We start from the raw sequence: 14,439 nt of genomic DNA on the forward strand, positions 1-14,439 counted from the left end.
GCCCTTCCCGGGGGGCGCGATGCTGTCGGGCCCGGCCCGGCCCGGCGCGGCGCGCTCGTGGCCCTGCGGCCTCCGCCCGGCGCGCCGCGGCCGGGCCGCTCGAGGCGCAGCCGCGGCCGCCTCCCCGCGTGTCGCTAGGTGCTTTCTCTCGCTTCCCCTCCCCTGGGGTTTCCGGGCGCTGCGTGGGCGCCGCCGGGGCCGGGGGAAGCCGTGACCGCACGTTTCCACGCAGAAGCCGAGTGGAAACAGCGTCGTCCCTCGGCGTAACTTTGCGTTGCGTTGCGTGAAACKTGCTCTCCTAACCGGTAGCCCTACCGCAGGACGGTGACCCTGCCTCTGGTGAGAGCTGTAGAGGTGTGTGCGCAGTAGATCACTCAACACTTGCTTCTTGATCTTGAAAAAACTGTTTCTTAACCCTTTTTACTTCTGTACCAGCTGAACAGTAAACTTCTCTGCATCTTTGAGGTGGTAGTACTGTTTTCTCAGGTGGCAAAGGCAGCATTACTTCTYGAAGAAGTTCATACTTACATGGTCATTTTACCAAATGTGTTGAATATAATTCCTTTATAAAGTTGTATTGCAAGCTCAAGATGCAGAAATTATGGTGAATGACATGTAAATCACATGCTTYTACCATGAGGTAGAAACTTCAGAGGATTTGTTGTCAAATGGATATTTACAGCTTCACTAACCTGGGAAAAATGAAAATTCAAAATACTGTGTTTTTAGGGCTACCTTTGACACAATTTAGTGCTGCATAGCACATGTAGAAGCCTGTATATTCTGGGTCTTGGACTCGGGCTTGAGATGGATAAAACGAAGTAGAAGACAGTTACGGGCTATGAGAAACTTCAGCGGAGGTAGAAAAACTGTTATGGAGAGACCAAAACTTAAAAGTGCTATCAGATAGCTTTAAAGTATGTGCTTACAGCCCCCCCCCCCCCTTTTTTTTTCCCCTGCTTGTTGATGCTGGGAAAAGTACATGTTAAGAACACTTGTTCCTTAATATCAGGATGTTTTATTTAGAGACATTTTGTTTTGGGTGGATGACTTCTYAAAGCATACATAGATATTTTAAACTGAAGGGTAGAGGTATTGATTCTGTTGTAGATATATTGTATCCAACTTACTAATTAATCATTGAGAAAAAGAAACAAACCCCAAGGAATTGTAGCCAAGTAAATATCTTTGGTGGGTGACTTAGTGTCTTTCAGGGTATATAAGAATTAAATAAATAGACTGTTATCCTGCCCATAGGTATTATTTCCAAAGAAGAAAAAAAATAACATTTCAGGTTTTTTCATCTGAATGTGTGTGGGCCTGTGAGAAACTCAGCTGAAAAATACTGCACAAAAATGCTCATTTTGGTATATTTTTGACTGTCTTTTACTAAGGGTGTTGTCCTCTGAATTGTCAGAGTAATACAGCCCACCTGTACTTCTTGTAATACACTAGAGCTGAGCTCAGTGCAGCCAGTCCAATATATTTGTTCAGTGTGACAATTTGCTGAGACAGTCTGCCATGCATGCAAGTGATGCATGTTTAGTAAACTTAGCGCTATATCCTGTGTTCATGATAGTACTGTATTTGGTTTTATCAGCAAGTGCCTTGTTGCCTTATGAAGTCTGATGTTGTTCCAAACATCTGTGCTGTGTGGATGCGTTGGGAAGTCTCATGGGACAAGTCAAACTGCAATAATTTCTCCTGTGCCTCTGAGGAGTTCCTTTGATTGCTTGGGGCTTATCCAGAAATCCCTCCTCATTCCAGAGGAAGAGTGTTTAGGAGTGATTTTGGAGTGGGGAATTATCTTGCACAGGTTAAATACTATGAGTAGTCAGAGGAGTCATCTAGCTGATTAATTGCCAGAAAAGCTGGTCAGTTTAGCTGCATTCAATGTGCTTTGCAGCAGAGACGTGGCCAGCTGAAAATAACTGGTCAAAATGCTTGAATGATGATGAGGGCAGCCTTTAGAGTGCTAATCTCTCTCTCTCTCTCTCTCTCTCTTTTTTTAATCATTTTGAAACCCAGTTACCGCATGAGAAGTGACCTGATTTGTGCTGAGCCCTGGAGTGAAGCACACCACCTTCGCTTGTTTCCTCTTACTAGAAGGATTCTTTCTGTCAGACTAGTTACAAAAGCTGAAGAGAAGCAATACTGTTAAAATGAGTTATTTCTCTGGTTAAGATAGTCCTGTGTTTGTATCTTGAATGTAAAACATGACTGATTGAGTCAAATGATTTCTATAGCTACAAATTGTGAAGTATATTTCAARTGCGCTTATTCCACATTGTGTAAACAAAGCATATATGCTTATGTAATGATTATTTTTGCTACAAAATTCTGAACAAGGTATTAAACAGTGATKTCTAAGAAAACAGTAAAAACAATTTTAAATGTGATTAAACAGGTACATAATTTTATGCTATTAACAACTTCTCCCCCCCCCCCTTTTTTTTTAAGAGGAGGGAATTTAATTTGGCTGCTGCTTCATCTAGCATTCAGGAAGTTGCAGTCAAGCCTTTAATCTGTTTGGGATGTTTGAAAATTATTTATAAAAAAAAAWTGTTACTGGCTTATTTAACAGTTAAATTTGTGTTGGACTTGCTTAATCACTTTAAAATGTTGTAAAGTTGCTAGATTACATACTTACTGAAATCTTTGGAAGAAGTTTGAGGTAGGTGCTGTGAAGTGTTGATAAATCTATTCTTCTCATTTTAATCTTCTATTGTCAGTATATAAGGTTTGCAAAACTGTTGATTCCTTGGAAACTAGAAGGCACAAGTATTGCAGGTTAACACAAAGTTTGTTCTAAAACAAGAAGAAAATAGTGGTGGGAAAATGCCTGGCATTCTGTTCCGTGAAGGCTTTCCTTCTGTGCCCTTTTCTTCCTCATCTGAGAGCAGATCCAAAAAAGGAGTTGTCTTTGCAGCAGTGAACTTTCAGTACTCGCCCTGAGTGAAATTCAGAAATACGTTAAGTACGTGGGCTGCTTGCAGAGCTCATGGAGGTAATGAGGCCTTCAGAACAGGAGCAGCCTGCAAACAAGAGTTTGGGCATGAAGGACACTCCCAGAACAGGAATGGATCTGGCGTGTTTTAGCCAGTGGTGTTTAATGTAAAGTACAGAACAACTGTGAACCTCTGTATCGCCTGAGGCAGAAGGTCCTTGCTGCTGGCAGTGTCCTCTGGTGTTTTGCTTCTGTGTCTGAGGATTGTGGAGTCCTTGCTACTGTTGTGTGTGGTTCAGGATTAGAAGGATAATGCTGCTGACAGGTTCATAAAAAGCCATTAAGTGTGGCTAGATTTTCTATTCTGTCTGATACTTCTTTCAACTCCTCAGCTTTGGAGAAGCTCCGTTTTTAAAAATTATGGATTATAGATTTATTTATTCAGGTTACAGATGTGAACCTGACAGTTGGAGTGTGATACTGCTAGGTGTCTCACATATACTTTTAAGAGATTTGTGTAGCTCAGTAAAGATTTAACAGAATTACTGCTCACTGTGTGGTTTCTTCCACTTCCTCATCTCCAGCTTGTCAGCTGTGCTTGTGGCACAGTCTCAGGTAGACAACCATCAAAAATAGATGCATTTTCCTCCTGTGCTTAGCAGTAATGCAGTTTATCTTGCAATGGTTTCAGCCTCCTAATTTGTCCTGCATCTTCTTTTAGCTTGTAAGTAAAGCTGAGCTGGTTACACATTCAGCTGATCTCTTCAACGTTTCTTTGTGAATAACTTATTTTTACAGATGCTTTCAAAACCAACCCTTAATTAGGGAAAGGGYTTATCTCCCACATACTAGAATGGAGAGATTTGGGATTGTAAAGCTTTCCAAATTATATCTTAATTTTTCTTCCATTTTTTTCCTATTCTTCTGCTTTCATTTATTGTTTCCCATTTCTACTTTCCCTTGCAGTGTGTTCTTGGCAAAAATTCTTAGCTTTGTGCTGAATAAATTACCTTCTTTCTGTGATGGCTCTTGCCCTTTAAGTATTTTGTGTTTCAGTACTTGTTAGCCTCTCAGAAAAGTAGGGGTCCAAAAACACTTCTCTGTCTTGATGTTTGCTTATAAAAATGTGCTTATTTCATATATTTTAAAGAAAATGGAGTGAGTGGAGTTCTTTACTAATTGCTGTGCATCTTGTATTCATCTCTTTTTTTCCCTGTTTTGTTCAAGGCACTGATGTAGGTCTTTGCCCCATTTATACAAATAATTTGGCACAGCCAGTGTCTGCTAATTTCATAATACTATATTTCTTCTAGCTGGGTAGCTTATTTTACATCAGGAAAACAATTTTAATCTGTATGGTACTAACTACATGGGACAGAATTTGTAGATATAATAATCATAGGTATGCTGGTATGCCAACAGGAGGTGAGTTATTGTTATCATATGGATGTTCTGTGATGATATTTAATCTTCAAATATCTTTCAATCAATTTGTTGAAAATTAAAATACTAGACATAATCATGAGGCAAATACATGTAAATGTATTTGTTTTTGAGACTGGAAGGTGACTTTACCAAATCTCTTGCAGGARTACATACATCCATAGCAAATCTTGTAATTTGGTCTTAGTCCAACCCATGATACTTTAAGGTAAAAATTTTGATTTCAAGTGACCGGTTATAATGAAGAGGGATAGAAAGCTAGAGGGAAAGCGCAACAAGTGAGGCATAGGCTGATGGCAGGGTTTGAATCCTTCCACAGGGATGACAGAGATGCATAGTTGGCAGCTCCATAGGTTGCTTTTTTTAAATTGCTGTTCACTAATTCATTTAGGTCAGTCTGTGGTAATAAACCCAAGGTGCTGCCATCTTATATTTCAGTTTATCCTTCTTGTACTGAAACTAATACTGAAACTCCTTTTTGTCCAGCAGAAGCAGCACTGGGCCTTCTGTTTCCGAAGGGAGCGTTGTGCGACGTGTGAATCTAGATGAGAGTATCAGTTGTGCTGSGTGGTGTGTTGCAAGATTGGCTGCTGCCCAGGAGCTTGGGAGCAGGAAGCAGGATACGCTTTTGGCTTTTTGTAAACATTGAGTAGGACCAGGCACGGTTTGCAGTGTTTAGTGAACAGCATTGACTGATTGTTCAGCTGTTACTTGTAACATATTTTAAGTGTTTCAGCATATTTTGTCATTTCTAATGCTGTCTTGAAGCTGAGTGTGTAATTTTATGAATGGATGGCATAGTAATGTGGATGTGTCTAACCAGACTTCATCTGTGTTAGTGTATCGTAACTTACGAGAAAGATACTGTGTTTGTCCTGAGCTGCCATTCCAATTATTTGGAAAGTTACGTTTTAGTCAGACACTGTTGCCACTGAAGTTAAATATATCCGTATTAAGTACAAAGAGTTTTTGAATCCCAGTGGTATAAAGGTGAATAAATAATTTGTTGAAGTGTTTTTTTAACACCTAAATTACAACCTAGTTGAATTTCATCTTTGCTTCCATTTGGAGGAAAAAAAAATCAAAAATAGGAAAGTAAGAGCTGTTTTTCTTTCTTTCTTTCTTTCTTTCTTTTTTTTTTTTAAGCTAAGTTGTTAGTGGTATTGTTCTTCTTACAAAGTGCTTTTTGGGATCCTTGGACATAGCAAGTATATGAAAAATATTGGACATATCAGAATCCTAGGATTTTTTTTTTTTTTTTTTTAGAGCTGCTTTTAAGGTACTGCATATAGGCTGCTCCTGTTTCCTAAGTCTTTCCAAGTCTTTGTACTAAAAATACTAGCTATGAAACTGAAGTAGCTTTCAATTTACAAGTAAAATGTTTCTAATATGATATAAACCCGAATTTAATCTGTTAGTTTTTTTTTTGTAGAACACTAGGTGAAAATAGTTTTTAGTTTTACGAAAGCAAAGTAGCCTGAGATCAAACTCTAGTGTACGTGACTTCCTAATTTTCTTGGAAAATGCATAGCTGTACTGTTTCACATACCATGCGCAGTGAACTCATAATACTCCTTGTACAGCTGCCTGCCTTCTCTTGCTTTGTGCCGATCCTTCCCCAAGTGTACGTTGAGATGTTTTAAAAGCCGCTCTCGGCATTCACGACCGGCTCCTGCCGACGTGCCGACAGCGTTAAACGGGTACGGAAGAGGCCRCTCAGCGTTGCTGACCTGACAGTGTGGGCCAGGCTTGACCAGGAAGACAGATCCCTCCAAGAGGCAGCCTGAGATGAAGAATGACTGTTAAGGCCATATGTTTTATAAAACAGTAATCCTACTGTTTTAGGATTACTTACGTTTCTTATCCTGCTCACATCAAACTTAAAGGCCAAGTTGTTATTGCTGTGTTAGCAGAGGGGGGAAAAAAGGGTCAGAGGCTTGTCTCCTCCSAGAAGGCCTGTGGCTTTGAACTCGGACCTGAGAGTTGCTGTCGTGTCAGTGTGGCTCCCCAGCTGATGGGGAGCGAAACTGGAGTCGGCCTGGCAAAGCTGGGCTCCTGGAGGCAAACTGCACTGATTCCAACCAGTGTAGCAGGCTGGATGTGTTATTTTATTTGTTTTTTTAATTTGTTTTAGATATTTAATAAGGCATTTAATTTCCTAAACTCTTGTTTCCAGAGCACAGCTTTTGTTTGTTTGTTTGTTGTTTGTTTCGTTTTTTTTTTTTTTGTTTCAACTAGGGTGAATATCTGAATGTTCTGCCTGGGTTTAAACTGAGCTTCCAGTTAGATGGGAGCCAACACTGATATAAGCAAATAGGAATATTTCTGTAGGGTGTACATGGAGAGTAGTGTGCATATATGTGTGTGTGTATATATATATATATAGTTTCTACTGAAGATGTTGTTGCTGGGATGGGAACTCTGTCTTTGAAAGTAGTTGGCTTAAAAAAAATTGAAGAGTTCAGAGATCTGAGATCTGTCATTTAAAATGCYTGTTCAATACTAAAGAGTCAGACTTGTTAACACCAAAAAGTAAGAAGTATGCAGGCTGTTAAGTGAACAATTGTTTTTAGAGGGCCTCAGCCCCATGCTGACTGAAATGGCATAATAGTTATAGTAAAAACTAAAAATACCTGTCTTAATTGACTGTATAATTCAGAAGTAAATATAGTCACTTCAGTTGCTTTTCAAAAAGGACAGAATGTACTATGTGCCTGATTCAGTGCATTGTGAACAGCATAACTTTGCAGTCCTTTGTGTAAGCAATTAGGTGGCATGTGTAAATTTATATTACGTAGAAAAAAGACTGCTTCAGGTTCTCAGTACAATTGTAACACTGAACATTCTTCTAAGTAAGTACATTCTCTTTGATACAGCTGTTGTTTCTTCTTTGATACTGAGTATTGAATGTTAAAACAATAACTTTATTACCTGAGTTCTGTGAAATGTATTTCAGTATGTATGGTTTATGGGTTTTGTGGGCTATGCCAACAGGGAGTTTAAAAAGCATACTTCATGTGATTAGGCAGTCCATTTAAGCTTTCTCTCCTGAGATAATGTGATCGTGTTTTGATTAAAAAAAAAAAAAAAAAAAAAAAAAAGTTACCAGGAGAAAAGAAATCATAAAGACTCCAGTTGTTCCCAAGTATCTTTTTTTTAATTTAAAAATCTTATTTTAAAATATATTTCACTGAAGTATCAATGCTGCCTTTTGGTTTCTGTTCAACAAACGCATAAGACTTGCTCTTGCACTAATGGAGTCATGGATTGTCTCACCACCGCTTCTTTAGCAGGCCAGTGGAAAGCAGCTGGAAGGGAAGAGTTCTGTTTGCCTCTGGAAGGCAAGTTCTTTACGTATGGTGTGTTCCTCACTACTGAAAAGGAAGGTTAGACCATATTTATTCCTTTTTGCTACTGCAACTATTATTTTGCTGTTATTTTTAGTTGAATGTCTTGAACTCTAGTTTTTCCTTTTTTTTTTTTTTTTTTAATATAGTCTCTGTCTTAGTCTGTACCTCTGTCTTACCTACACTTCTTTCCACTGATTTCTTCTTTTTAGTTTTATTCAGATTTCCTGGCCATGGATATGAGTCTATTTATTAAGCTGTAGGTAGTGACATGCACAAATATGGGGTTATATACATCTCAGGTGGAAGTCTATGAATTTCTAGACTTTTATTGGAAAAAAAAAAGTGATGGTGGGAGATGAACTTTCTGTGGGGATATGTAAACAAGCAATTGTATTTTGGGCTAGTTTATATCTTTGCGTGATCTTTAGATGTATTTCAGGTAGAGACCAGAGCTTTGACACATGCCACAAAGGATGTGAATAATGACAGCAGGGCCTATGTGTGAAACACAAAAACGTGGTTCAGACAATGGCTCTTTGATAACCTGACTTACTGATGAGGACTTTACTGCCTTTGGTGTGTTGTGGGCTTAGTTCATGGAGTAAATAGTGTCAGTGAAGAGAGTAGCTGTGCAATTGCGATTTCAAATGGAAAACTGGCCCTGTAGTATCCCCAGCTACTCCTGTGTGCTTTATGTGGCAGTAATTATAACTGAGGTAGAAGATTTAGTGTGAATGATCGTGTTTCTTTGACCAGCCATCGTTGTTGTGTACAGATGAGTCTGAATCAAAATGATCAAAAGTCCTTTGTGAGATAAAAGATCTGGTTATAAAAGAGACTGTTTCGTTGTTTATGTCTTTATAAACTGTAATGAAAGCAAAGAACCTTTTCGTTCTAGATGGTCAGTATAAGGGCTTTTAAAAGTATTAGTCAGCTTTGGCATTTGGAAATTTTGGGTGCAGGTGGTATAGTTGTCTTGGTTGCGGTTCATCTCTTGTCTGTTTTCCATAAACATTGAGATATGTATAGATATATCAGTCATGGTGATGGACTTGAAGATGGCCATTGTGTTCATTGCTAAGAGGGAAGACAGGTCTCTAAACTTGTGTTTACTTTTCAATTTAAACAAGTGAGGCCTTTTTGGTAAAGCCCTCTATGGCAGAGTAGTAATTATTGTCTGAATTTAATTTCCAAGATGGTAAATACTGTACCACTGTATTTTGATCTTTGGAGTTTATTATTATCAGCAGGGTGAAAGACATCCCTCACTGTGAAATCAAAGTCTTCAAGTAGCAAAATATAATTGTTRCTATCTTGATTAACAGTGCAAAATATTCATTTTGCATCTTTGGAATTTTTTTAAGGATCAAAATGCGATATTACTCTAAAACATAAATCTATCATACAGTCTTAAAAGGCAAAAAAAGGGGGGGGGAATAGGAGAACTCATGCACATGGTTTGAAAATAGCAGTCTCTATCTTTCCTCTGCAAAGCACCCCCCCCCAAAGTTAATCTTCCATGCTTCCTGTAGTTCAAAATAGTGGTTATCTATTTAATTTGATTTATTTTATTATATAAAGCCAGCCACTAAGGATGGAGCTGCTATCTGTGATGGTGATGTTACTTTCCTGCCCTTAACATTATCCCAAAACAGTTCTGGTCAATGCCTCTGGTGTATTGTGAACACCAGACAAAATGAGRGAGTCCTGTAGTTCCTGATCTGAATCAAGATAAATCATTTGAGCATCTTGGCTTAGATCGCATTGTTCCTGGATAAATGTCTGTGATAGATGGAGGAATGTTGCATTTACTTCTTCTCTGGCTAGAAGATTGGCTGGCAGGTGTTTTGAAATGCAGCTGCCAGCTATTTTTCACTTTTCTCATCATATTCATTCTTACATTTTTAGAAGTCATAAGAAATCATAGTTTCTTATTGCCTTCTTGGAAAGCAGTCAGAGCTTCGGTTAAATTCTCTAGATGGCTGGTAAAGACCTTGGGATTAACAGACTATATAGTTCCTACCTCCTTTCCCCACCTCTCTGCCTCTCGCCTTAGTTTGATACTTTATTACTTCTCCTGATCTGCCTGAAATTGGTTTTTCAGATCTCTTTTCTTTTGATTGATTGGAACTAATAACCAAACAGATCAACAGAAAGTCCTAAAGTGCATGCTTTATACAGAAATATTAACAATGGGCAGAAAAAAATGTTGAGATCCTTAGTCACACAGGAAGATGACTGTGGTTTGGTGTTATGGATTGTTCTTGATACTAGAATAACTTGACTGGCTCCTTTAAATGGAGGATGAGAACAAATGAGATTTTTTTTTTTAATCTATTCCATTGTTAGGACAATAATGATGAACTTTGTAAAGCTGTTTTGTGATTATTTTATCAATTAGTCATATTAACATAGTGAGGTTGTAAGGATGATGGCATTACTGTGAACAGATTTATTTGCTAGAATTGGTTAAACATTTCAGAATGTGCTTTAAAAATATCTTTCTAAAGTTTATTGCTTTTTATTAGTATTTACTTCTAACCTCTTTAGTCTTGCCTAAAAGGCAAGGAAGATTTTGTAATGTGTTTTAACAGATATAATAAGCTGTATGCTTTCATGCTGAATTTATATTAAATCCCAGTTCAAGAAATTTGTTTGTATGCATTCTAAAAAAAAATGCTGGGGAACTTGCTGTCTTTGTACAGTCTGACCTATGATGGAGCTGCTGATAAGCAAGCAAGCAGAGTGCTGCACCTGCTTCCCCTCAATAAAATCATTTAGCCTAGGAAAAGATTCGCTTAGTGCTGGAAAAAGCCAACCTTATGAGTGTTAGCATTTGTCTCCTGTCTTTCCTAGGGATGAGTCTGCATGTTTTGTAGCCATTGTTATTGATCAAATCCTTATATTGCTATCTTGGATGCTTGGAAAACATATCCCTTCTATTTTATTGATGGGATGTAAGAGGTTTTATAGTTGGGAATAGAATCCTGTGCCCCTAATATGATCTGTTTAAGTCCCCTTAGCTAGCTTGTTGGAGTGGAGTGAATGTATGTGTGTAGAGATTTTTTTTTTTACATATATACACACACATATATATACACACATATATACACACACACACCTAGATTAGACTATTATATAATTGATATATAATATATATTAATATATAACATTATTTGTACATTATATAATTATATATGTTATATATTAATATATAACAGTAATGGTAACTTGCATGCAGCAGTTACAACTGCTGCTGACCTGCCATATCCCATTCTGCTTAGGTCTAAGTGGCCAACAGTGGCTGATGCTCATGAAGAATAATGGTGATGAAGCTTTTATCAGCTAAAGGTATGCTGAACACTTGTAAGGCTTGGGCCTGGCACACTTATATAGTGGTTTATTTGGTCTTATAAAATCACTAAAACCCAGAAATTTTCCTTCCCCAAACAATACAGGGCAGGGATAATTTAACACTCATTTACATGCCTGAGTTTAAAAATGTTAATAGATGTATTTGAATGAACAGCTCTTCAATTTCTTTGCTGTTGTACACTGATCATAAATACAAATGGAGTTACAGTGTAATAATTGCTTATATTTCATTTTTKCAGGACACAAAGGACACTTTTGCGTGATAGAATGGATGAACAGTCGCAAGGCATGCAGGGGCCTCCACCACCACCTTTTCAGCCTCAGGTAATAAATACATATATATATTTAAAATAGTTACTCAAGAGTAGGTGCTAGTGTTTCTTAAATAGGAAGAGACAAGATAGAAAACATTATTTCCTGTGGGAAAAGACGCTTTAAAGAGATATAATGTCATTTTTGTGATCTTGAAGTTCACTGAATAGCAGCCCCATATTTCATATAAAATTACTTTTATTTATTTATTTTTGCTTCCTACTGTTTCCCCAACTGGGAGGGGTTGGAGCTAGATGTAAGAAATAAAAGCCGTTTTCCTGAGAGACGGTGAGCTGTTAGATGCTACGCACTTCAAAATTATATCAGAGTTACCATGTTTATTTCAGCCTGTTCCTTTCAACTTTTTCTTCTTAAACCTCCCAGTGGTGATATGTGAATTATAGCCATTCCATGTAGCAACTGGGCAAAAGGAATTCTCAGTTGCTGTAGTTCTGTTTAAAAAGAAGATGCAGGAGAAATTTAATCTTTGGGTATGTGTTGATGGTGTGAAACAAAGGATAAAGATTGTCTGATGAGAGAGTATACTGGGGTATTGCATTTTCAGAAGATAATTCTTTGAAGGCAGTTTAAGATCCTTTGGAAGAATCCGCTGCAATATTTACTGTGATGGCTATCCCAAACTAAAAGGTGGACAGTTCTTTACAAAGCAGGCACCTAGTTTTGTATTTTTCTTGTTACCAGCAGAGATGATAGGGCAATTTGTGCCCTTTTATTTTACAAAAACAAAGGTGAAAGCCTGTATAATTAATAAATTTACAATAACCAGCTTTCTGTAGCTCCAGTGTTTAGATTCGAGTGTTACAATAATGAAAATCTGGAAAGAAATTGTATTTAGAGAACACTTTGCAGTTAAGCTGTTCTTAGACACTAAAAAAGATTATATGAGAAGGCAGAGCAATGTGAATAGCAGTCTGATACAGCAAACTTCTGCTCTGGAAGAGGTTCTAAAATCTGAATTGGAACTTTTTAGTATCTGAACAGAAAAAGTGGTCTTGTTACCAAAGCTGATAAATAAAAGGCAGAAGTCTTACATTATGGGTGATTATTCCTTCACTGATGAATACTTCAGTAGAATTCTTCAGTTAAATGGTTAAAAATATTGACATGCAATTTACTGTTCCTAAGCTTCACAGCTATAGTACTGAGATAAAGATCACTGAGATTTTGTGTTCCTTCATTATATTCTCCATGAAATCTACTGCTCTGAAGTTGGGGATGTAGTCTGTCGTGAATCTTGTTTACTTGTGTGATGGTTGCTAAACAACTGAGTTTTGATAGGTTTGATTAGAAGTAATGAATAGCAAAGAAAACCTGAGCATGCAAGTAAGGTCTTCTGTATTGTACTAATTATATAAAGTACTCAAGAAAAATTATGATTCCATGTAATACTTCCTGTAAGTTGCGTTCGTTTGGCAAAACTGAATGTCTTCACTTCTGCTACTGCATCAGCTAAGGGTTTTAAACTGTGTATTTGTGTAGCAAGGGGGTTGTATCTGATTATGTCCTTATGCTTCCACTGAAGAAGCTCCTTAAACATCTTTGAATTACCAGCTCTTCATATCCAGCAGCAATCTTGTTGGTAGGCAATTTTGGGTATATATTTGAAGATGTGGAAGTGAATTAGATGCCAAAATTTTACTGACTTTCGTAGTCATAGGCGTCTGAATACTGGAATTGGATCCAAAGTCCATCTAGCTTAGTATCTTTATAATAGTGCTTTAAGACATATATAATAATACTGTGTATACATAGTAACAAACACGTGCAAATATTTACATTGATTGTGTGTAACTCCTAACTTTAATAATCAGCAGCTTAGATCTTTGCAAAGTTGAATCTGGACCATCATGTTCAATAGCAATGAATAGTTCTATAGTACATGAATGTATCAATCTGTTTTTAAACAGATTTCTGCTTTGGCTTCTGCAATTGCAGATAGCAGCAATTTCCACAACTAAATACTACTATGGTGGCGTTTCTTTCTTTTCTCTTAATTTTTTCCGTTTCTTTGGAACTTTATTATGTATTCCTTATTGCTTGTTTTCTAAGCTGAAGAACCATAGTTTATCAAGTTGTCTTATACAGAAGTTATTGTGTGTTTCAGCTCAGCTTTGCTATTTTGCTCTGTACATTTTCTAGTTCTCTTGTATTTTCTCTCAAAATGAGTGATCAGAAGTATGTGCATCGTTCAGTGAGAACACAATAGATTTAGCACACAATGGACTTCAGTGAGATGTTTTCCATTAGAATTCTTTTTCTAAAAATGTCTAGCTTTGTTTTTGATGGTCACTGAACTTAAGTCTTTCCCCAGTATTTCAAAACTCCTTTTCCTATATGATAATAGTTAATTTGAAAATCATAATTGTCTATCTTCAAAGTTTTATTTACCACTGTGTTTCTGATCACTAACCTTGGGATTTGCTTTGTTAATATATATTGAATAATATAGTTTCCTTTGGGATTATTCCTGCTGCTGTTGCTCATCTTACAGCTGGTTATTCATCTTCTCTGTTAACTTGTGAGAGTTTAGCTTATAGCGTAAGAATCCTTACATAAGTAACTTGGTTGAAAATTCTGTGAAAATGCATGTAGTGATTTTTTTTTTCCAGCAGAAAAGCCTAATTAGGAAATACCTGTTCCATTCTGCTCATCTCTTTGTTAGTGTATCTAGATTGCTGCAGTTCAAATTTGACTGTATTAAAATCTGAATTTATGAATATATTTTTTTAAAAAAATTAGTTTACTTTTTTAAAAAATGACTACTTTTTTTAAATCTAGATCACTATTTTGACTCAGTCTAGAGCATTGCCACGCAGAATAATGGTGCAGTGCAGAAGAGCTTGTGGTGGGTGCAAGAACCTCCCAAAAAGGCTTTGTCACTGGAGAAACCAATGTGTGCTGTGTGCTAGCCTTGCTGTATGATAGGGTGTTTTGGTGAAGAAGGGCTTATTGGTTTATTTGGTGCTCTCTAATAGATTTTTGAGAGGCCAG

General features: G+C 37.3%; 1 protein-coding gene across 1 annotated transcript in view; it reads left to right on the plus strand.

The window, feature by feature from the left end:
- Positions 1–156: 156 nt before the first annotated feature.
- LOC146591423 (serine/threonine-protein kinase Nek7-like) overlaps positions 157–14,439 on the plus strand; it is a gene marked incomplete at its 3' end in the record, with an annotated part of 52,750 nt that continues 38,467 nt past the window's right edge. The window contains exons 1-2 of the mRNA XM_085312947.1: positions 157–339; positions 11,355–11,439. Coding sequence (XP_085169073.1) covers positions 11,383–11,439 — 57 coding nt within the window. The remainder of the gene's footprint in view (positions 340–11,354; positions 11,440–14,439) is intronic.

This window comes from Rhea americana, unplaced genomic scaffold (assembly GCF_003343005.1).
Source record: "Rhea americana isolate MKP2758 unplaced genomic scaffold, rheAme1 scaffold_371, whole genome shotgun sequence".
NCBI lineage: Eukaryota > Metazoa > Chordata > Aves > Rheiformes > Rheidae > Rhea > Rhea americana.